This window comes from Eublepharis macularius, chromosome 16, assembly GCF_028583425.1.
Source record: "Eublepharis macularius isolate TG4126 chromosome 16, MPM_Emac_v1.0, whole genome shotgun sequence".
NCBI classification, from domain to species: Eukaryota; Metazoa; Chordata; class Lepidosauria; order Squamata; family Eublepharidae; genus Eublepharis; species Eublepharis macularius.
In genome coordinates this window covers 48,412,220-48,436,194 of record NC_072805.1, presented here as the reverse complement: position 1 = coordinate 48,436,194, position 23,975 = coordinate 48,412,220, and the positions used below count along the sequence as shown (strand labels likewise).

Genomic DNA, 23,975 nt, shown 5'->3' with positions numbered 1-23,975 from the left:
AATAATCATGACTGCTTTTTAGAGCAATGGTCAGCAGGAAAGCCCTCCGGCCACGACCCGCAAGGCGGGGGGCACAGGAGCAGGTGCTTCCCTAATGGGCTGCTCTCCGTCACCACAAGCCTGAGGAAAGTCACTGCTTATTTTCCAATGACCGTTTGGAAAAAGTAGTCAGAAAACAATGGGTCTGTCAACAGCTCCAGCGATCCCAGGTCACCCCAACTTTTCCCGCCTTGTTGCCACACGTGATGAGAGCTTTTCCTGACCACCTTCTGGGTTCACAGAGCGGTAGAGAAGGGAGAGCTGTCAGCTTGCAAGTCCGGTGCCAACTCTGCCTTTGCACAGCCCCTTGAGGCTGGTGACACTGCCGCGACTCTACCACCAGCAAGTCCCTCAGCCCACCACGTGCCACAAGGAGCTGTGGGTCTGCCCTTTGCGAATCTTCCTGGCCACATGAACCCACCCAGCTGCTCAGTAGATCCCGGAGACCTGAATGTATCCCCTGGCTGGTTCTCATAGAGGAGGGAGCAGGAGCAGACAGCACAGACCCACCTGCAGAACCGTTTGTTCCTGGGGATGCAGCCACGTGCAGCGGTGCCTCAGCTGGGCCCTTCTGCCCGCCACAGTGAACAGGGCACGTTCCTGCCCCTCATGCAGAGCAAAGAACTCCCTGGTGCCTTCCAAGAAGCAAGAACCTGCAGCGCACTTGCTCATGGATGCAGCCACTCTGATTAAAGGGCAACGTGGCGGAAGGACCTTACCCTGCTGGCCTTGCTTCACGGGAACAAGGCCTGCTTCTGGTCAAGCCCTTCACCACCACCACCCCATGTTGTCAGTGGCAGGAGAGAACCCACGGTCTCTTCTGAGAGAGCATCACTGTAGCACACTTCTTACTCCCTTTTTCCATTGAACCGGATGGTCAAGAGGCTGTTAATTCAGAACAACGCCTGTTTTCTCCCTGCTCTGCTGTGTGGTCCCAGATCTGCTTCTGCCTCTCACCATTGCACAGCTCTGGAGCCCGCGCAGAACCTTCCCGGCAGAGGGGCAAATAAGCCACATCCGATCCAGGAAGCTCCGGTTCGCACCGAGTGCCAGTCCTGGAAGAGCTGCATTCTCCCCTGCTCTGAGGGCACCTCGCCTCTCTGCCATCCTCACTCCCTGCCCTTGGCTGCTTCACTGTGCCTCCCTAAGGCCACTGGCTAGTCCGTTTGGACACAGCGAACGCATAGGACGTGCTGGGAGAGAGCAAAACCCATGGGTGAACAGGGCACTTGAGGGGCTGGCCTCACCCTGCAGGCAGTAGCATCTTCCTGGCGATGCCTCTCGCAGCACTCTCAAAGCCTGCGCTGCCGATGCAGACTCTTCCAAATATCATCAGACCCAGCAAGGCAGGCCTGGCTTGCTACTGCTTGCATGCCCACACGGAGGCCTCCCAGTACTGAGGCTGCAAAATATAGTCCAGAGGAGATACTAGAAACCCTGAAGCACGTCCCCACCTTGCAGGGCTTCCCTGCCTCTGCCAGAGACCACTGTGGTGCCTGCCAACCCCAGAGGCACTCCCCACCCAGGCCCCACAGGGGAGACCAGCAGCATTCGGCCTGCCCAGCCGGCTCACTCTTCCAAGATGCAAGCCCTGCTGCCTGTGCCATCGCCCCCTGCAGAGGCTGCTTCTCTGGGTGCCGGAAGTCCTAGCTCCCCGCCACCCCCTCCCAGCCCTTCTTCCACTCTCAAACTGACTTGAGCCGCTGCTGCTGCATGAGCAGGGAGGGTGTGACTCCAGTTACACACAGCTCCGCATGCTTAGGTCACAGCTGGGGCTGCACATGGTTTCCTGTTACCCACAGACTGTTGCCTGAGAAGTCAGGCCAACAAGATGTTACGTTTGTATCCCTGCCCTCCCGCAAGAAGCACACAGTTCCCCACTCCCCATTTTATTCCTTCCACCCTCCTTGAAAGAGGTTGAACTCATAGTGGTTGGCCGAAGGACACTGAGGGTGGGCAGAATGGGAAGTGGACCACAAGCCTCTCCGATCCTCATTTGCCCTTCTGTAGCCACTACACGACATTTCCTCACCAGGCTGACCAGTGAACGTATCCCACCATCGCTCCCATTTATCCCGGCAACTATCCTGTGAGGTGTGAGGCTGAGAGAAAGAGAAGGGCCAGTCAGCAGCAGCGGCTCGATCGCACTTGCCAGCAGCCAAAGCGCTCGGGGCACATTATCTTGTGGCAGGCCTCAGCCATCCCTGTCGAGCAGGCTGCTGTTACTGCAACTGCACCCGGGACTGAGGCTAGGAGAGGGCAGCGCGCCCAGGACGGCCTGAGTGGAGTCCGCAGCGCCGCTCCCTCGCACAGCCCTCTGCTCTGCAGCGCTGGGGACGGAGATCCCGCAGCAGACGCGGAAAGAGACGTTCCAATTCGGCGATGGACCTTGCGCGCAAGAAAGGCGGGCTATGGGTGAAGCCAGGAAATAAATCGGAAAGTGGCTAATAGAGCTCCGGCAAGTCCACGGCGGCCATCAACACGGTTTGCAAGCAGCGGTAGTCCGCAGGATTCGCGAGGCGGCTGTCCTCGAGGGCGAGTCCGGAAGAGCTTCCCGAAAACGGAGCGCCCCGAGACCGGCGGGGAGCCCGCTCGCAGCTACTCCGCTCCAAAGGCTCGGCCACGGCGGCCCTCGCCCTCGGGGCGCTCCCAGCCTCGCCTATTCATGGCGCTAGTCCGCGCGGGCCAGGCAAGCTCTAAGCGAGCGGGCCGGCCCACCCTGGGCGGCCCTCTCCGGCGCATAGGGAGCCGGAGAAGCAGCTGCCGCGAGGGGGCGGCGGTTCGGGCGAGGCCACCGAGGCTGCGCCCCGACGCCCCCCTCCCTCGCCAGGGTCGGCCTGGGATCGCGAAGGGCCCGCGTCGAACTCGGCGCCTGTGCAGCTCAGCCCGGAGCGCCGCTCAAGCTGGCCTCGGGGCCGAGACCCGCTCTGCGTCGCCCGGCCGAGCCTTGCCCGACGGGTGGCAGCGGCGCACAACCTTCACGCCTAGCTGTCACCGAGCAAGCCAGGCGCCGGCGGCCGGGGCTTACCTGGGCCTGCGGCTCTCCCTCCGACAGCGCGCCACGGCCAGGCGTGCAGCGGCGCGGTGCACAGGGCGCCCTCGTCGGCCAGCGTGGAGCGCATGGCTGCCGGCAGGGCGGCCGGGTCGCGCCAGGGCCGTCGGCGGGGCTCCAGCCTGCTCGCCGGCTGGACGAATGGAGGGTGTCAGCCGCTGGCGGCCGCCCCTCTTCTCCTCCTCTCCGGCCCGGCCTGCGGAGGGCCGTCGAAGCCCCCGGGGAGGAGCTGCCCTCGGCCCTCCCCCGCTATTTATTGCGCCGCTCGCCGGCCGGGATTAGTGGCGACTCCGGGCCGGCTGGGCGCGGCCTACAGGCGCGCCGGGCCAGCTGGCCGGACGGCGGGCGCCCCGTCTGTGGCAAGCAGGCGGCCCCGCTCCGCCCATCCCTCGGCCCGCTGAGCGCCCCTCCAGGGCAGCCGGGCTGCGGGAGCGGGTGGGGGGCTTCACCGGACGGGATCGAGCAGCAGCGCCTGGGTCAACCGCGAGAGGCGGCGTCTTGCGGCACAGGCCGCCCAGGGACGCCCGGCGCGCCTCGGCCTTGGCGGCAGGCAGGAGGCTCCGCGGGGCTCGATCCCGGCGCCTGCGAGAGACAGGAGCGGGGGGGGGGCAGAGGGGCCCCCGCCTGGGACCGGGGCGAACCCCTCCGGCCAGAGAGCAGAGCGGGCGGCTCCGGCGCCAGGGCTCCCCGTCCAGCGCTGCTCCAGCCAGGCCTCCGCCCCCCTGCCCCTGCGGGGCGAGGCCTCCCTCGGAGCGGCTGGCCGGAGCCCCGCTTGGAAGCAGCCCGCAGCTCCGCTTGAGCCGCGCAGAGGCAGGGAAGGAGGCGGGCAGGGCCAAGCCGCCGGCAAGGTCTCCCGCCGTCGAGCGAGCCCTCCGGCCCCACGATGAAGCGCCGAGGGAGGGAGGGACGCCGAAGCCCGCTCTGCTCCAGCGTCCCAGCTGGCGGTACGGAGCAGGCCTCTGGGGCGCCCCGCATCAGGCCAGGAAGGCAACCCCCGTCCCGTCCCGCCGTCCCGGGAAATCGCCCTCGAAGGCGCAGGAGCACCCCCCCCCCAGCCCCCTTTAGGGGAAAGTCCCTCTTGGCCACCAGAACAGCAGGGCAAGTGCCGCCCCCTCCCCCTCCCCAAGCAGGGCTGCAAGGGACCCATCCCATCCCTGCAAGGCCCGACTCTTCCTAGTCCTCTCTTGGCCTCCTGTTTATTCACAAAGAAAGGGCAGCGACCCTCCAACAGACCATTGGGGAAAGACCCAGTGCTGGGAGGTGCTGGCTTGCTTGGCCCGATTATGCCAGCCTGAGTGGCCACCCCACCTTCCCTTGCTAAAAGGCCCACAGAGAGTGGCAGGGACCAGCCATATCAAGGTGGAGTGGGGGCTGTGAGGGGCTCAACAGGAAGCCAACCGGGCTTTTATTACCGCAGTAAGAAGCATTTCTGCTTACAGGCCTGGTAGGTCCTGCAGGAGCTAAAACCACATTTGCCATTGGCTTCAGCCTCTCTGTTTCAGGGAAATAAAATTCAGTATGGAGGCCCTGTGGCAGCGGCAAATTTGAGTGAAATGACCGAGGGAGACTCACGCTGGCTGGGGGTTTCGTTTAAGCAGGAACTCCCAGCCAGTTTCACTTCGCATACCTTCTCAACACGGAGAGTTTGCCCAAGCCGCCCCTTTCCAGGAGCAGGCAGTTTCTTCAGTGCTTCTCGCCATAACCTGTATTGCGGATGGATCAGTCTCCAAGGCAACAAGCCCTGGACCTTGGCTTGAGAGCGAGAGACATGCCCCTTGGTCCCTTATCAGCTAAATTCAACAAACCCACAGGAGCAGATCTGAGCCTGCAAACCAGCCAGCCGCCTCTAGAGCCAGCCACCCTCCAATTCGCTGCCAGCTGCATTTTTGCATTGAAGCGGCTGAGGCTATTAAGCCCCTCAGACACATGGCAGGGCAGCCAGCTGCTGACTAAATGCCAGGAAGCCAAATTTTAAAGAAACTTGATAAAGTATCAGCTTTCTTGGCTCTTAGCTCATCCCAAAATGCTCCAGATCAACAGGCTTTGAATAAAGGAGCCTTGGTTTCAGCGAAGGACCAACCTACTAAGAAAAACAAAAACTGCCAGAAAAGATTGGTTTCAGACATTGCTGGTGAAACACAGAACAGAAGGTTACACCAACTGCAGTTTTTGTGTAGTGCTCAAGCCGAAATTGCATCCTAAGCATACTGTATCCCAAAACTACAATCCAAATTGCTACCACCCTAAGATAGACATTCATCTCAATAGCATGTAGATTCATTCTTGACATTTAAAGTTCCCTTTGAGAAGTTGTAGTTCCTTTCTCAAGCCCTCACCAAACAGCACATCGAAACAACTTCAGAAAATAGATTTACTTTGTGAAGGTCTCTCCAGTTCAGAACTATAAGGCACGGGGGGGGGGGGGGGGAGAAGTAAAGATTATTTGTCCTCCTGCCTCACTGCAGTCCCAATTTGGTGCTGGTTTGTTGCATTTTCTGGGCAAATGCAGAAGCCAGGTGCACAACCCCTTTAAAGGGTGCTGCCTCTTGTCTGAAAAACTACAGGCAGACGTCCCTGCAGCTCCCTTTTACTCTCAAGGACCAGTCTTGGCACCGGTTCTAAATTCAGGCAGGTCTGAATCTGCTGCAAAGCAGAGCCAAGCAATGGCTGGTTCCCGATTACTCGCAGAGAAACAAAGGCTGCTGGTGCAGAGTAACCTGGGCGTCTTTTTATTACAGAACAGGCAGGACATTGAAAAGGCAAATGGGATTACGAAAACCAGAAAAATGTGGACTGTTTAACTGTTTCAAAAACAAAGAGACTCCAGGAACACGTGCGGGTGCAAGCAGCGTGCTGCTGCTCTAGTGACCTTACGCAGCTGAGCTCCTGCTGGTCTCATCCTAGACAGGAATGCTGACGAGATGCCATCCTCTTCTAGTCGCACAAATGGGTCACTATTATGGCGGGTCCCCAGATTCCAGCTTGGCTTTGCAGGCACCAGGACGGCTAGGCTGACCAGTGAAGGATGAGATCCGGAGGGCAGATGGACGGTCACCAGGACCCCGCTTGCAATGGCATGCTTCCCAGTTTGGAAGGGGGAGCAAGATAACATCAGGAGGATCTCCCCTCCACCACGTAATAGCGATACATCAAGCCTAAGACCAGGGCGCCCAGGATGGGGATCAGCCAGACGGTCCAAGCACTGAGGGGGAAAAAAGGGGGGGATGGCATTAGAGCATCCTGAAGAGGAACGATCTGGTTCAGAGGGTTCCTCTGAGGAGTGAGCAGGAGACGAGGCTGGCCCCAGGCCCTGCAGGGGGAGCCAGATGAACCCCCGCCCCGACCACGCCTGGGAGGGCCATCGGAGCCATTCAGCCCTTCGGCCACCTTGCCCTTCCGTAACTGTTCAGTGTGTTTGTTTGCAGCTGTAGACAGGCAAGGGACAGAGCTAATAATAATAATAATAATAATAACATTCAATTTATATACCCCCCTTGAGAACAACTTAATGCCCACTGAGAGTGGTTGACAAAGAGTGGGATCCTGTGAAGCACCGATGAGCTGATTCTCTCCACATTCTTCTCTTCCCGTGAAGCTCCTCTCAGTCGTGGAAAAATTACTCTGGAGGTTGCAGGCCCCACAGGTTAGGGGGCTGCAGTATGGAGGGTGAATGGGATGAACACCCCCAGCCACGTATCCCATCAGTAAAGCTCCTTTGACAGAGGAGGGGACACCTGCACCCCCACCCTTCTCCCTGCGTCCTCAGGGCCCACGCAGCCATGTGTCCGCAGAAGTCTCGCAGCCTCAAGAATAATCCTCCTAAGGTCCGGAAGGGAAGAGCGGAACTGTTCTTAGGTGCCTAGCCACTGCCAGCATGGTGTTAAGTCCCCCTGGAGGCAGCGGCCTCAACAGAGTGGGGGCGCGCGGGCAAGAAACACCCTCCGAGAGCATCTGGGCCTAGACACTGGTCACATCTGGACGCCCAAAATCCAGCTGACAGCCACTGAGCCTGCCCACCCTCGTCTCTGCTGTGAAGGTGGACAATTCAGCCTCTGGTAAAGCTGAGCAGTGGATCCCAGGCAGTGGATCTGGTAAAGCTGGGCAAGGGGATCCCAGGCCACTTTCACAAAAAGGCTCTGGGCTGAGTTTTTAATAGCTGGTGCTTGCTCACTCCTAGGCAGACACAGTATCCTACCTGGGCTCATTTGATGTTGGTTTGCCTGGAACCTGAGGAGACACAAAATGAAATCCTGGTATCAGTTTTAGCAGCCGAGGTTAATCTGAACTTCTGGCCTCTGAAGGAAAATCCAGAAAACAACCCCCCCCCCCACACACACACTTCTCTGCTGCCAGCCCCTTTGCCCAGATCCTCCCCGGCTAGCCTGCTCTCTCTCTCCACTCTAAGGCCCTTCAAGAGAAGCTGTCAGCAGATGGCCTGCCTTGGTTTTGCCCAGCTTTGCAGTCCCCCTGCACGGACTGATCCAAGGCAGTTCCCTGCCCTCTCAGCAAGCCTTCCCCGCAGGCCAGCTTTCACTCTGGGGCTCTTCTGGCCTAGCCCTTCTGAGCAAGCAACCTGAGCTAAGCAGCCTGCTGTTCTGCCACTCAGCACACGGACTCAGCCCCAAACCCGGGAGTTCCACAGCCGTAAGGCTTGCTTGCCAAAACAGGGCTCTGCAAGCCGTGGATGGAGATCACTGCAGGTGTCTTTGCCCTTAAGATGTGGCTGCCCCTGGCCAGTGCCAAGCCAAAAGACGAGTTTCAAGCAAAGCTGTTCACAGGCCAAATCTCCCCACCAGACATGAAGAAAAGCCACCTGTCAGGCTCCATTGCACGGCCATTCCTGCCCCACCACTCACCCTCCCTGGGCAGCCTGTCCCACCGGTGCTTCTAACCACAAGGCTCCAGGCCTCTGGCAGGGGACACTCAACAACTGATCTCTTCCTGCTGAGTCCAGAGAGGTGCTGTGGAGAGCCCGTAAGGCCAGCAGCCTGGCCAGATGGGCAACACCACTCACACAAACAAGGCCCAAAGTCCCTCGTGTGGCTGCTTTGCGGGAGAGTCCAGCAGAGCAGCCTTCTATTCTCTTGCCACAAAGATGGCCTGCTGCACTTAGTCAGAGAAAGATAAGGCCCCTATTCCCTAGCAGGGACCCAGAAGGATCAAAAATAACTCATATTCACTGCCCCCAAATTTAAATCATTTAAAAATTATTGACTTAATTTACAAGATTCGTTTTATCGTCACAACAACCCTATGAGGTAGGTTAGACTGAGAGTGTGGGACTGGCCCAAGGTTACCAGTCAGCTTCCATGGCAGAGTGGGGATATGAACCTGGGTTTCCTTGATCCAGTGGCAGTGCGCGCATGCACGCGCGCACACACACACTAATAAAGGCACAAATGCCACTGGCTCACGGGTCTCAGCTCTGTGGCGGCAGCGGCAGCAGCAGGGCAAGAAACAGGGCCACTCTCTGTGGGGAAACAGAGGCAGGGAGATTCCGGTCTTCCTTGCGCTGAAGTTCTTCTGCGCTAGCTTCAAGAAAAGGCCTCCAAAACAGGTGACGTTCTGAGAAGGGACGAGAGTGAAATTTCTCTCCACTCCTCCTGTTACAGCAAAAGTTCCACGGAAGTCCGGGCGGTTTGGCCTTGGTGCCCAGGGGAGCCTGACTCTCTTCTGCCCTTTGCCCTAAAACGGCACCTCGGCAGCCACAGGAATCCCTCGCCTTCATTCAACACAACCAGCAGTGCTGGGGAGGAAAGGAGTTGGCCAGGTGACATCTGCAGTTGCAGAAAGAAACAAACGGTCAAACGGGAAGCTCCTGGAGGAAATATTTCCAAACAGGAGCTCACACTGAAATCAAAGTGCCGAGCATGTCAGTGGTCAAGGACCGGCCAGTGTCGCAGGAGGGCCTACGGAGTGGCTGCTGTTGCACAGCCTGGAGGGAGATGCAGCTGGCTTGCCCAGGCAGCCCAGGGAGTTGGACTCGCCTGTGTGTGCGCAAGGAAGCCCTTTAGCAAACAGAAACTGGCCGCTCCACTCGAGAAACCCCAGAGCAGGAAAGGCTGCAAGAGCTGCATTTCTGGGTTACAGTTCATCGCAGAAGACGGACATGGATGGACTGAGGGGGGGAGGGGGGTGCAAATCCGGTTTTCATGTGAAGAAAACAACCTCCCCCATCACGATGGAACGGAGAGCCTTCTCCATCTATCTAGTGCATTTCCATTCTACCTTTCCTCTGAGGAGACCCAGGGTGGCATTCCTGGTCCTCGCTTTCCCCCATTTTTTCCTCACAACAACCCTGAGAGGTAGGTTAGGCTGAGAGAGGCCCGAGGTCAGAGGACCCTCATTCAGGCTTTGCAAGACAAGCAAATGGCTCTCAGAAGGAGCTCTTGTGTGCTGCCTGCTCCGGTGTGTTCCTAGGTGCTTCCCAATGGTGGTTCTGCCATCAATGCTGGCCGCAGCCCCCTGCTGCCTGGCTGACCCGTCCACTTCCTCCTCCAAGCCTCTTTCCCAAGGGCTTCCCCACCTAGTCCATATTTCCACACCCCTCCCCCCCATCTGGCCTCCATCCACGGTGGGTCTCCTCCCTTTGCCTCTCCTGCCGCTCGATGGCAGAACAGAAGGCCTGGGGGGGGGGGGAGGGACATCGCTGCTTTGTGATGCAAACTGCTGGTGCCGCAGAAGGCTAGCGGCGGCATGGAGAACACCTCTTCTGGTTAGCCCCCGGAGCAAGCACTCAAGATGCTCCAGTGGCAGGGCTCAGGAGAGAGGCAGCAGCCCTGTCTACAGAAGGGAGCTTAGGGACTGTAGGCTTGAGCGATGGGTCCCTTCCAGCAGCTCGGTCTGTGGGGCTGCCAACGTCTAGGAAGGCTTCTGACAACTAGCTGAAACTCAACCCAATAAAGCAACATTCAACAAGATGCACTACCCAATGGCAAGCAAGAGATCACATCAACAGAGGATTTCATTTGGCAGGGGAAGCCACCATAAACCTGCACACCAAGAAATTCTGCAGCACTTCAGGCACGGGCAGCTTTCAAAAAGTTCCCCCACAATGACAGGCTTCCTAGTTCCCCTACTACCGGAGACAATCCTTCTAAACATATGGCAAGATAGGGGTTTACCAACGCCACCAAAAAAATTTGTTAGCCATACACTTATCGGCAGCTAAAACAACTATAGCGGCTTGCTGGAGCGAAAGAAGCGCTCCGCAGATCACGATTTGGTATTTGAAAGTTTAGAATAGCTTGATAATGGAAAAGATTTCAGATCACCTAAAGGCTATCGAATATCCAAATTACAATTCTATTTTTATTAAAACTTGGCTCCCCGTATTGGAATATATTGAGAGCTTAAACCCCACAGATGGAATGACCGACAAATCTTTTTATGAGTTGTTAAGAGTATTAACACAATGATATATTTCTCCTTGTTGACTTAAGACTCGAATCTTTATATAGGTTGTATTGAACTTACTTGGAAACGCTTTTGAAGCTGTGGTTATCAAATGTTGATCGGTATGTTCTTAAGATTGTTCCTTTTAATGTTTCATACTTGTATGTTGTTATGTATTGCAACCAACAAAAATAATCTTTAAAAAAAAGTTCATCCACAAAACCTGACAGGGCTGGGTGAAGCAGAAAAGCTGCCAAAGAGAAGCTGCCCGTCCCCTATTCATCCCACTGCAGGAGGCCGGACTAGTGACAGGGAAATGGGCAAGGAAGACCCATGCCCTGCTGCTCCTGGGAGCTGATCCGCAGCATGGCACATTCCCTGCCACCCCTTACCTTGCTCAATTTAAAAGGCAAATATAACCGGAGAAAGAAAACTCAATGCCTGCCCAGAATGGCAACTTCAGTTCTGAAACTGCCAAGTAAAAACCTCTGGCTGTCAGGATGTCGGGATCTGGCTGCACAGACACACTTCCACGGGCACACCAAGGCGCCCTGACGCGACAGCCCATTCAGCCCCACGGAGGCCACCTGCTCTTCCAAGGAAGACTCTTCCAAAGGAAGAGAAACGAATGGGGCGGTCGGAGCCAGCTGAATCGGACCCGGGCTGAGCGCCGGACCCTCCCTCGTGTGCTGGTACATTTGAGCCTGGTCTCGGGCAGAGGCCGCAGGAGCCAAAGGAATCTGGGCCTTGGCTTGCAGCCCCGGGCCCTGGGTGAGCCACGCCGACGGGACCAGCCCTGGCTGGGATGCTCTTATGGCTCATCACCTGTTTTGCATTTGATTTGGGCGGGTGGGCTTGTATATTTTTGTTTGAAGTCCGATGTTTATGTGTATTTTACTTAGTAATCTGCTTAGCATCCTCAGTGAGAGAAAAATTTTATATAAATATCTTTATATAAATATAATATTATATATTATATAATTTATATAACATATAATATATAAAATACTATATTAAACATATAATATGTATAATATAGTATCTTTGTATAAATACCCCACTGACCTCAGAAGAACCGTAAGTGCTAGCAAAGTCGTGACTCCACCCTCCCAAGCCAAACCAATTTCCCAGTCTTTCAGTCATGGGGGGCGGGGGGGGGCAGATTTCTGCAAACCACCTCCCTGAAAATGGCAGCCACTAACTCCTTCTCCGTTTGCCAGCCAATCTTCAGGCCACGGGATATCAGAGAGTGGAGCTCAGAGACCAACAGAAAGGCATGCAAGCGAGCGCAAGGCCTGTTTCTCGACCCATGGGGTGGCCCTCAGCAGACGGGACCTTTTACTAAGAGTTTTTTTCAGAAACAGCAAGAGTAAGCACAACGCAGCCCCCACCAATCTGCCCTTGTAGGAAGATTATGTGATTATTTCTTGAGACTCACAGAAGTTGCTTTCGCTGAGCACGCAGAGACAGCGAGAAAGCCAACACTGAACAAGCAGCTAGGGAGGAGGTGTGCATGCAAAAACAACCCTTCAGTTAGCCTAGCAAAAGGAGAAAAGACACAAAACAAAGAGAGGCTTGAGAGAGGTTTCCCTGGGAGCAGGGCAGCCAAGCAGTCTGACAACACAGGGACCATTTGAAGTACAAAAAAGCCAAATGTCTGAGATCCAAAAGCGACAGACAGTATTTATTTTGCAAGCTCCTGGTTTCACTACAGAAAGTGACTGTGGTTTCTATAGTAATTTGTCCAGGAAATTCTGATACAAACCACACAGTAGGGCTGCTGAATGGGAGGAGGAGGAGGAGGAGGAAGAGGAAACAGAGCCTCCCTTCTAGGGCACAGAGGAAACGAGTGAAGCTGCTGGCTTCTTGCCCAGCATCCAAGGTTTTTCCTGATGCCCAGGTCAGCCTGGGTCCCTTTCCACAGACGCTTGCGCCCGGGTTGGCCAGCTTCCCTGCTCCTGGGATGAGGGCAAGGCCAGCTGTAAGCAGCGACCTCCGTCCCCCCCCCCCCCCCCAGCCAACATCCCAGCATTCCTGAGAGATCGCCAGGGAGGCCTGGGAAAACAGAGCGGCCGGTAACATTCATGCACACCTCTGTGCAACATGGAATACATGTGAGGTTTTTATTTTGGGGACAAGGAGGAAGGCAGATGCAGGAACCACCAGCCTACACAGTGGCCCCCATCCATTGCAACAGCAAACCAGTCAAGCAAACGTGGTGCGTTTGTCTTCTGCTGCAGAGGAAGTTTAAATCTGGATGGTTCTATCTGTGTGTTTTCATGTCTGTAGGAATAATATTGTTAAGGCTCTTTTACTCCCCAGGGCATCATAAATCACAGCAAGGCACTGACTTTACAGCCTTTCAAGACAATAATCTTGCACACAGGGAGGGAGCCACCATTTTGAACTATTCCCTCAAACACAAAACCTTGCAGAAGCAGCTCAGGGCTTTCCTGAATGCCTCTATAGAATAGCCTCTCTGCTCTATTAGCAGGGCAAATCCTTGGGCACAATGTTCAGAATCCAAAGTGGATGTTCTCAGGGCTTGTTCTATAAGCTGCAGTTAGCCCAAGCCTTTGTTGACACAAGTAAGGAAGGGAAGCGAAAGAAAGAGCAATGCACAGACAGCGCTTCAAGCTCATTTTGAGAAACAGTCTTATCCAGTGGTTCTCAACCTTCACCTCTTGCGTCCCACCAATCACTTTAAAGGCCACTTTTCCCAAGAAGGACACTTGTACGGACAGGCATTTTGTTATTATATTTATCACTTGGGGAAAATTTTAAGGACATCCAAAATTGCAGTAGTGTTATGGGATATTTTATTGCTATGCATTATTTAAAAACGATTGAGGGAGAATGAATTCTCGGTAATCGTTCTAAAAACCCTGAGTCCTGCCTTGACTACTTCTGCATCCCTTGGTCGTGAACCACATTTCTAGTCCACCCTCTGTAAATGATTGAACCGTTGGGCATCACACAGCAGAGCTGCAGGGACTGACTGCTGTATTTACTCAGACAGCAGATGGCTCCTGCTTGCCTCCTCCATCTGGGCACTCCTCTGAAAGCATGTGCTTGCCACCCTAGCCGTGGAGCTCACAGCAAGGCTGGTCTGGAGACGGGGGCCGAAATTCTTGTGTTCTCCAGGCCGAAACAGCCTCCAGCTTCAACCCTCCACGGGCGCTGGCTGGAAGCAGCAGCATAAGGAACCAATGAGGAAATCCCAGCTCCTCCCGCAAAGCCGAACAGGACCTTTTGGCCACTTTGTCCTGCCCCAAGGGGAAAGTGGCTGGGTGGCACGTCCCATCACCCCGGCAACAGGGAAATGCTCTCTCGCTCTCTGAAGCAGCCCGAGAGGAGGGCACAGAGGATGTGATACCAGAACACAAGAGTTCCTGAGAGGCCACCACGGGGTTGGCTGCCAAGAGGAAAGTCTCTGAGGAATGCCAGGAGGCAGCCACACTCCTTCCCCACCAGCCCATCAGCAGCCCCTGCCTCAAGCAATCATTGTTCTTCCCCTGCCATAAGCGCAGCGAGCTCTCGCTTGCCCCACAAGCAAAGCCGTGCAGTGGGCTGATGCAATGCAACTGTCCTTGGTACAACTTTCCAGGGCTCTTCTGGGATAGGGCAGACGGGCAGAGACGTCACACACATCGTGTCTTACCTCAGAGCTGTCAGGCTTGTGGTCACACTGTTGAGAGAAGGGCAAAGAAGGGGCTATTAATCTCATGGAATCTCTGTGGAGCAGCCTGAGCTGCTTGCTCCGCCAGGCATCCTCCTGTTCTCGTTCCCAGGCCCAAGAGTTTGGAGTGTCTTGCTTGCTACATGAACTGCCATGCTTCACTCCAAAGCTTTCTAACAGACGCGGCAAATGGAGCCACGAAGCATCTTCCATAAGGGACACTGATGGAATTGTCCCTAAGCCAATCCTCCAAGGAGAAATAATTCTCCAAGTTTGTCTTATCAACTGGGCCTCACCGGATGGAGCTCTCCAATGAGGTACTGATCGAGCATCTCCCAGGCATCCGCTGAGTGGCCAACATCTTCAAAGGGCTCCGTGGCATCTCGACCAGCTTGTTCAAGCAGAACCTCCTCTCCACCAGGATGCTGGAAAAAAGCATCGGCAAGATTTGCCAGCTCCGTTTGCATTTCCCAAAGTGCCCTTCAGGCACTGAAGTGCCCACTTCCTCTGCCAAAGAGTGGCATGCCAGGCTACTAGTGTGGGCATTACGCACAATGCAGCTCAAGGGAACTTGTAGCCTGCAGGTTTGGATCAGGCTCAACAGAAAGCTGGGCAGTGAACAAAGAGGGAGAGCATTGCTTGGCCTGCAGCGGGTGGGCCTTCTTGCTATCAGTGCTCTTTGGAGCTCCCTTCCCTCCCCCACCTGGCAGGTGCCATCAGCTTCCTACCAAACTGTCCCTGCACACTGCAGCCTGAGGTCAGAGAGTGCAAAGCAGGCCCAGGCACACCTTTAAGGAGCTGCAAGGACCCCAGGCATGTATTTTGCTCCCAAGGCAAAACTCCTCCCAGGGCCAGGTAGGGGGCAGAGGCCAAAGAGCCAGCTCAGATTGACGTCAGCAGCCTTCCTCTTGATCAGGCTTCGTATTTCTTCCCAGGAGAGGGTGTGTGTGGGGGGGCATGGGCAACATCCCAATAAGAGTTTGAGCAACTGGTTTCTTTGTTTTGCTTTTTTGCACTACCAATTCAAAGACAGGCATTAAAAGAGACTCCTTACCTCGAGCTCTGGCAGCTGCTTGCTGCAATGCAAGGCCTTGAGGAGCAGCTCACCAAATGTCAGTCAACAAAACTCAACCTCCCACAACTACAGAGTAGATCAGCTGCCTTGGCTGTGCTTGGGGCCGGGGGGGGGGGAGAATGCTGAGAAAAGTTGCTCTGGAACCTTTCGCTCTTAGGACAGTATCATCTGCATGGTAGTAAACGACTCCCCCAAGTACAAGCACTTACCTCTTCTTGTAAATGAAAAAAGCAATCAGGACAGAAAACCACCACCAAAAATCCAACAAGGCAGTTTTTTAACCCCAGCCCATGTAACATATCGGGGTTAAAAATACCCTGCGAGTTTTTACCCCTTAAAACACTGTTCCAGAAAAGCCTTTCAGCCCTGCATGGCAACATGGTACCCTTCTCTTTCACAGAGATGTTCTTGGGATAGAATGCCCCAGGGTAACAAAAAAATGTTAGGAATGATTAGTCTTAGATGTTTTCCTTTAACATTTATGCAAGGGTATGTTAGTTTTCATACATTAGGTTCAAAACATTGTTTCGAATAATTGGAATTTGCCTAGACAGAAATATACCCCAAATGCAGTATGTGTAATTTCCCCTAGAGATTAGTCTGAAGTTGAAGGTGAAAGAAATGCCTCGATCTGTAGGCACGATATGCTCCGATTCCCCCCGGGGTCCACCAGGCAGTCCGGAAGACAAGAGCTCTCCCCCTATAGCGACTCTGCCTGAGCCGGAAGCTCTTTTCTGCCTTAGGAGGACAGGGCAGGAGGGGGACACGGGAAGACCCCTTTTCAGCCATTTCCCGTTTGTGGAAGGCCTGCATTTTCTGCACGTTCCGTTTTTAGTTTCTCTTTGCAGAGCAGGTGTGGGCCTGGAGGTCCACTCCAGAGAGATCCCTTCAGATGGGTAGCCGTGTTGGTCTTCAGCAGAAGAGCCAGGCTCAGGCCCAGTATTACCTTAAAGGCCAACTGTATTTCCAGGGTAGGAGCTTCCGAGAGCTTTACTGGACCTGAATGAAATGAAGATTTGCCATCCTTGCCAGTGCCCAAGCAGCAGGATGCCCCATGCCAGAGCAGGCGGGAAGGCACAGCTCCCCATCTCGGAGGAAGAAAAAGCCTCCCCCTAACTGAGCACATGGAGAATGACGGCAGAAACGTGGAGCTTTGGGGCCCCCTTCTAAAAGATAGCTGCTCACTGCAGATCGGACCCATTCAGGACTTTAACTGACACCTTTCAGGAGCAGCCTGAGCTCCTTTGTTCTGACAAAGCCAGGGACTTCTGCCACATGAAAGCCTTTCCATTATGCAAGCTCTGAGGCAACATTAGAGATAAAACGGGTTTTAAGACAATCCCTGTTGCAATGGGCTGGCTGCAAGCAGCCTGGCGGCACGAGGAGCCTCTGACCGCAGGAGCAGAAGGCAGGCGCTCCTGTGGCCAGGCGGTCTCCTCCCCTTTGCCCTACAGGCCAATGCAATCCCAAAGACCACACAGCAGCAAGGACGCTTGGCGTGCAGATGCCCCAGAGGGGGCAGGGGAGCTGGAGGAGGGCATGCGGAGCAGCTGATCAAGGCTGCAACTGAGAGGGGTGTGGAAGGGTCATCTGGGAAATGGCTGCGGATTCACTTGCAGGCCTCGAGCCCCCCAGGAGCACAAAGGGGGGGCAAAAGCACAAAGGAGCCTGAACGTGCAAGCTCCGTCTGAAGCTCTTGCTCCATCTTGCTCTGGCCTGTCTTACTTGCAGCTATTCTCCAGTTTGGGGTCCTTGGATGGGACGTGCCAGGGATCCAACTCTGCTACACATGGTACTGTGAGCCCCAGCTTTCCCACACACCCCATCGGAGACCTGGAGGCAGCACCTGAGACTCCCAACCATCCTGACTGTCTAAGCCTCACAGCAGGGAAGACAAAAGCCACAGGGAACTTAGGAAGTGCCCGTCCCAATGAGCTCTGAAGGCAAGGCCTGCTTACTCTCCTCTCACAAACAAACTAAGGGCAGTAAGGCCTTTAAAGTGGTGGCCCCAGGTCACAGAAATATTTGACTGAAGAGGCCCAGACAGACAAGTAGAGGCTGTAGTATAGTGGTTAAAAGTGGCCGGGTTGCAAATGAACACTTTGCTGGTTTGAATCCCCCTATTGCCATGTGGTCTTGGGTGAGCCCCTCCTCTCAGTGCCAGGTTATATTGTGGGGACAATAACAACACTGATTTTGTTCACAGCTCTGAGTAAGCACTCATCTGTCTAAAAAAGCAGTATATAAGTACAGTGATTATTATTATTATTTATCATTAAAACTGGGAAGCCATTTTTATTGAGGTCAGTCCATGAGATCCTTTGAATTTATGGGACCATTTCTCTCCTCAGTCAGTGACAGATGATGACTGTCTTTTAGAATTTGGGGATGATGTTAATACTACGGATATTAATTACCATTTGGAGTTGTCTTATAAAGTGTGTCCATAAGATATGCTGCCTTGGGCAAGGAAAAGTTAAATTTAATAACCCAATAATAATAATAAATAATAATAATGATCAACCACAGTCCTCGGTTCCAGACCTAGGGTGTTTTTTGCTCAGGGCAATCTAGATCCAACTCAGACTGTGAGTGGGGCATGGCTGAGCACAGCTCTGCAGTCTAAAAAAGGGAAGATGCACTTGTGTTAAAAACGCAAAAGGCGAGCATCCCCTCCGCGCTCCCTGGGCTTTTGGCTCTGCCCCACTCCACCCACGGCTCTGTCTTAGGGGTGCTTCACAAACAGCTAGGAAAGCAGGGCCGGGGCGGGGGGCTGTGCCAAAGGCTCGGGCCAGGCCATGCATGCCGGCGATTTCAAGCCACGAGAAGCCTCCTCCTCGAGCGGCCGTTTTCTCCCGGCCTGGAGGTCAGCTGCGATTCTGGGAGGTCTACCGCCCCCGCCTGGAGGTTGGCTACCCGCTCCCCCCTCTCCCGCTGCGAGCGCGGGGCGGCCGGGAGGGCCCTGCCGGAGAGCCTCCAGGCGCAGGAGCAGCCCACCCGCCGATTAGCGCGGATCAGGCCCCGCCCCCACCTCGCTCACGAAGCGCGTGACGTCGTAGACGCGCCCCCGGATGACCAGCCAGGCCTCCCGGGCGGTGTTGCGCTGCGCCACCTCGGCCAGTGTGAAGAGCGGCGGGGGCGGCGGCGCGTCCCGGGGGGGCTCCGAGGCCGCGGCCCCTCCGCGCTGCTCCGTCCCCATCCGGGCTGCCGCTGGCCGCTTCGCCACAAGAGGAGTCGCGGCCTTCCGCGGGCGCCGTACCTAGGCCGCGTCTCCGCCCGACCCCCGCCCTGGCCAATGAGGAGCGAGAGAGCGAGGCCGCGACCAATGGGAGCTGCTCGCCTCTCGCTCCCGTAACCAATGAAACGCCGGCTGACTGGCCGCGGGGCCTATCGGGAGGCAGGCGGCATGGAGGGGGCGGGACTTCGCCAATGCATGTGCGGCCTGCCCGGCAGCGGACATGCGCAGTGAGGGCGGCAATGAAACGGGGTAGGGCAGTGTAAGACAGGCAGGGAAGCCAAGAGACTGGTTCGCTGTTGGAACTCCTCGCCACCGGACGCACCGCCTCACGACTGGTGATGCTCGCTCCTTAGAGGCCAGCCAGAAGGGGAGCTCACGAAACCAAGGTGGCCAGCGAAAGGACGCCTCCTGGGGAGTGAGCCCAGCTGAGACCGGCGGGCTTCCTCGTGAGGCTTGGACTCAAAAGAGCAGGAGCCGCCCCCAAAGCGAAGAGCCGGTCCTGGCGTTCCTCTTCCCAAAAGAGAGCCCGGCTGTGGGGTTGCCAACGGCCAGGCTATGGCTGGAGTTTCCCGGAATTACAGGGGGCCTCCAGGCTATAGAAGTTGTTGTTTATTTGTAGTCTGCCTTTCTCAGAGATCCGAAGAGGATTACAGACTACAAGTGAATGCAATATAATCAATAGCTAGGACGTTCACAGAGCAAAAATACAACATGATCAACAGTTTGGACATTCAGTGAAGCCAGATACAGGAGAAAATGGTAGCTGCAAATCTGAGAAAATGGTGCTTTGGAAGGTGGACTCTGCGTCACCCCACTGAGGTCCTCACTTCCCCACCCCCACTTCCCCACCCCCTGCCCTCTCCAGGGTCCACCCTGAAGTCTCCCAGAATTTCCCAACCCTAGTAGGCATCTCTGTTGCCTCCCTGGAAGCAGCTCGTGGGAGGATGCTGGGCTTGGACCCCCCCCCCCAGTGTGTGGTGGTTGGTCCCCGACACAATGGCAGCTCTTTTGTGGTGGCTCAACATTCCTAGAGCGCCCTGAGGCTCAGCAGTGTGTGGGATTCCTGCTCTAACCATTGCTGCCATAGCCAGAGCGACAGTGGGAGCTAGGCACTGAACAGGAGGGCAGGCTGTGGCAAGCGTGAATGCTCAATCCGCCAGGCTTATCCAGGCAGGGCACTGCAGATCTCTCAGGCCTCATTAACACATCACTTTCTTTCCACTTACACAGTGGTCAAGTCGCGTCAACAACATAGCGCATGTGCTGAGAACTCATGAAGGTCACCCCTGCTGTTTGCAGGGACGCTTTGGAGCTTTCTGGGACATAGCCACCGCCACCCCTGACATTTGTGTCTTTTGGATTCACATGTGCATGCGAGAGGAGGAAAAGGGCAGCACCGGACACTGCACAACTTTCCGCACGCAGGTGATGTTTGGGAAGTGTGACTCTTCAAGGGCTGCGCATGATCCCCTTGGTCTGGAAAGATGGGCAGGAATGAGCCCCAAACACTCAGATATAAAAGTGACGTGTGTGCCTTTTTTGCCTGCTTATCCCCTAGTGACATTTTTGCTTTCCTGTCTTCTGTTTATTCAGTCACGGGAAATATTTTCAGGCTGGGGAGGGGAAAAGCTGTAATTTTCACAGGAAATGTGCCTTTCTCTCTCTCTCTCTTTTTTTTCCAGTCGAACAAGTTTAGCCACATGAGCTGGAGGCCATCCCAACAGCCTCTTCATGTATTTACTGTAAAGCCATAGAAGGTTGGAACGGGCAGAGATAACAACAGGCCGGAGACAGAAAGTCATGATACCTCCATATCTGCACAGTGGCTCCAGCTTATCTGGAGTAATAAAACCAAAAATGTAGGCAAGATAGATCTATTCCCTTCATTGCAGCAATTCAGCTATTTGCTGAAAGATGATGCAAGTGTCAGTCGTCCTCCTGCAAAGCCTTTGGTTTTGGGTGGCCGAACTGGGGAGGTTCCCTGCCTGCTTTCCAGACTATTCATTCAGGCGAGGAATTCTAACTCGAGAATTTTGGCCCCCACAGATGATATGAGGCCCCTGCTAACAACATCTCCTAAGCCAGACATGTACAATGCGCAACAAGCACAGACCAAGGACTGGAAATAAGTGCCGAGGCAATAATTCTATATTCTATTTAATGGTCTCCGTGCGCACGTGCCCACATTCTTTTAATTAAAATAGAAAATAAACTAATTTTCCAAATGTTAATATTTTTTGTTAACCTGGTACAAGTTAGGTTAACACGAGTTAAAGGTATGAGACTCTCCCCCCAAATAGCAATAACTAGGCAGGCTGAGACCACCCTGAATTATGCGCTGCAGTAGTGAAAAAGGCAAACTCTACACGGGGGATTATTAGGAAAGGAATTTAAAATAAAACCGCCAACATTATAGTGCCCCTGGACAGATCTATGCTGCAGTCTCGTTTGGGATATTGTGTGCAGTTCTGATCGCTGTATCTCAGGAATGACTTTGCAGAGGTGGAAATTGCACCGAAGAGGGCAGTCGGGATGTCTGGGGGCTGGAGCACCATTCCCAGGAGGAAAGGCTTGAAGAGATGGAAGGAGGACAGCTGGGGGAGGGAGGGATGCTAGAGGTTTATAAAATTATGCCGGGAGGAGATAGAGTGAGCAGAGAGAACGTTCCCTCCCTCTTCTATAATACTAGAACTCGAGGGCATCCAGTGAAGCCGATGGACGGACACAAGGAAATACCCTCCTCTTGACGCAACGAGTGGATAAAAGGTGGAATTTGCTGCCAGAGGAGGTAGTGAGGGCCACAGGCAGAGACAGCTTTAAAGGGGGGTTAGACAGACTCAAAGAGGACGGTCTATCCCCGGCTATTGGCCACGGGGACTCGAGGGAGGCCACATCTGGGGAAGGCCTCGGCCTGTCGTTGGCCCTGCAATGTAACTGGATGGCCACAATGTGAGTCCGGATGCAGGTCTGGAGGGGCCTCGGTCTAATCCAGCACGGTTCTTCTTGGGCTCTCACGAATTCCTCCCCTAGGAGCATCTGTATTTCTGGCCAATTCACTCTGTGTTCAACTACAATTGCAAACAATCACATCAACCTATGTGTGGGGCATGAATCCTTTTACGCTAAAAGAAGCCAAGCACAGGCCCCTTCTCTGTTGTAGTCTCTCCCCACATCTGAAAGCGGCAGGGGTGCCCCTGCTCCAGTAGCCGCAGGTGGCAGGCCGACTGCTCCGAGGCCCTGGTCTGACGCAGAGGGTGAGGTGCCTCTCCAGCTCATCCTTCTCACCTTTCTTTTTTCACACACAAGAGAACTGCTGGTCGGCTTCAGCTAGGCAAGCCCAAAGCTCAGCATGATCTAGCAAGGAAGCATAGAAGGCAGGACAGTTGCCCGTTCAGCCTACATCAGCTGTAATCTCAAATCCAGTGATACTTCCTGGGCAGGTAATAGCAGTAGCTGTAAAAGAGAATGGATCAGTGTCTACAGCTCAGATCTTCGTGGACTGGCTTTACTTAAAGGGAGCCAGTAGGAGCCAAGCCAGCTGTGACATCAAGGAATCACACTGCGCATGGGAGGCAACAGAATTGTAATTTTCCCTCTGCTCACAATTTTCTCCTTTCCAGAGATCTGTGAAAGACAGATGAGCAAAGTTACTGGGAGGGGTGTCTTTTCACACTTTCCAGAATTGCCCAGCCTTCCTTCTGTGGTTTGTGTGTGTGTTGGAGTTGTCAAGTCACAACCAACTTATGGTGATCCCAGCCAAGGGACTTTCAAGGCCAGTGAGGAGCAAAGGTGGTTTGCCGGTGCCTTCCTCTGCACAACAACCCCAGCTATCCTTGGTGGTCTTCCTTCCAAGTTCCAACCCTGCCTAGCTCCCAAGATCTGATAGGATCAAGCTGTACCACAGGACTGCAGCCTAGTGGCTAAGTAGTTGGGCTATGAATCAGCACTCTGCTGCTTCAGGCGATGAGCTCTGCAGGTGGGCTTGGGGAAGCCCCTCCTCTCAGCCCAGCTCCCCAGCTGGATTGAGGAGATGATGATAACACTGACCTTGTTCGCTGCTCTGAGTGAGGCACTGATGATGATGATGATGATGATGATGATGATGATGATGATGATGATACCGTGTTCCACTGCTTCATTCTGTAGTTTACCTTGAGGATATTTTAGAGCAGATAAACTTTCTCCGAATGGGATAATGGTGATTGTTTTGCAAAAATCGACAACTGTTCTATTTGGCACACCGAACAGGTTAATTTCACAGAGGTGCAGACGCTTTATTCTGCTGGAAGCCATTCACCACCTAGCTTAACTCTTGTCATTCAGGGCACCATCGAGTGCCATGGGGAAAAATCAGTAACTGCCGGTGTCAATCTGAGCCTTCTCTGTTGTGGCCTCCATTCAGAGCCTGGCCAGCTCCCACCCTAGCGTAATGTTGTGGAATTTTGAAAAAAAAACACGTCCAATCATTTTCATTGCGTTTATTGTTGCCTTTTAATGTTTGTAATCCGGGTTCAGCATCTGCGAGGAAGGGGAAATAACACTGAAATAAACAAAATGCTTCCTACACAGTCATTCTGTAAAACAAGCACATAAGCAGTGTGTAGATTACTGTGTGCGCCTATTAGACGAGTCCTTTGTTTTCTGGTCATGTAAAGTGACATGCAGTTTCCAGGCGTCGCCCTGCACCCCAGTGCCATGCTTTGCCCCCAGGGGAATGCCAGCAGTAGAGAAGAGACCCTCCCTGGGGAAGGCAGCGGCAGCTTGCCTCTTCCTCTTGTCTTGGCATATTCCAAGGCTGAGACCAAAATGGTTTGTGGGGCTCAGGCCTGCCACCAGTTAAGCCTCAGCTTTGAGATGGTTTTCTCATTGGAGAATCTCCCTTGTTACAAAAAGGCTTTCCTTTGCCACCGTGGGTGCTTCTGTGTGACTGAGTGTGGGACAAAAACAGTGAGGGAACATCTGTCAGGAAAAGAGCCCTGGTCCTGGACTGCCCCCTCCCAGTTTTGCATGTTGTGCTTGGCCAAAATCGGCAGCACACCCAAGGGGGCAAACAGAAAGGGGAGGCTGAATGGAGGCATGCCACGCTGGCCAAGCTGGGCCATCCCTGCGCAAGAAAAAAAGCAACCGGAGAGCTGATATGAAAAGTGGAAGCACTCAGAAGCCAGAGCGGACGTAACTGAATCTCCCGGTGTGTTCAATAATAGACGAAACGGTTGTCACATTGAGAAGTTTCAACAGGAGACGCCCGCATGAAGCTGCTGGGTTTGAATTTATCTGCAGTTCTGATGCTATCAAACATGGACTCACTAGAATCGGGCTGAGGAGTTCATGACAATACACCTCCACGAGTAACGCTTCACGCATCAGAGGAAGTGGCTCCTGTCCTGCCTCATTCACGCTGGTGCCTTGAGAAAGGCGTTCGTCATGCCACAGCACTCTGTTCTATTCCAGTCATCTGTGGGATCTTTAGTAAGAAGTCTGAGGACCGGAGGAGCCC

The 23,975-nt window shown here is 54.4% G+C and overlaps 2 protein-coding genes across 2 annotated transcripts in view; both read right to left on the bottom strand.

Annotated features, from left to right (window-relative positions):
* Positions 1-4,799, bottom strand: part of NFAT5 (nuclear factor of activated T cells 5) — a 61,215-nt gene extending 56,416 nt beyond the window's left edge. The window contains exon 1 of the mRNA XM_055000373.1: positions 4,719-4,799. The gene's annotated coding sequence lies outside the window, so the exon portion shown is untranslated. The remainder of the gene's footprint in view (positions 1-4,718) is intronic.
* Positions 4,800-5,797: 998 nt separating this feature from the next.
* On the bottom strand, positions 5,798-18,519 carry LOC129343988 (cytochrome b5). The gene is made up of 5 exons (XM_055000445.1): positions 18,272-18,519; positions 14,462-14,590; positions 14,148-14,174; positions 7,287-7,318; positions 5,798-6,293 (listed from the first exon to the last, which is right to left on the bottom strand). Exons 1-5 carry the CDS (start codon positions 18,437-18,439, stop codon positions 6,203-6,205), a joined length of 447 nt encoding a protein of 148 aa, XP_054856420.1. The 5' UTR covers positions 18,440-18,519; the 3' UTR covers positions 5,798-6,202.
* Between the last annotated feature and the right edge of the window lie 5,456 nt (positions 18,520-23,975).

What these genes read in the sequence shown, in the direction of transcription:
- LOC129343988 (XM_055000445.1), bottom strand. Translation starts at nt 18,439, where the DNA reads ATGGGGACGGAGCAGCGCGGAGGGGCCGCGGCCTCGGAGCCCCCCCGG. An exon ending in TCACGCGCTTCGTGAGCGAG is followed by an intron (nt 14,591 to 18,271) that starts GTGGGGGCGGGG and finishes GCTTTTTTCCAG; the next exon opens with CATCCTGGTGGAGAGGAGGT. An exon ending in TCATTGGAGAGCTCCATCCG is followed by an intron (nt 14,175 to 14,461) that starts GTGAGGCCCAGT and finishes TTCTCTCAACAG; the next exon opens with TGTGACCACAAGCCTGACAG.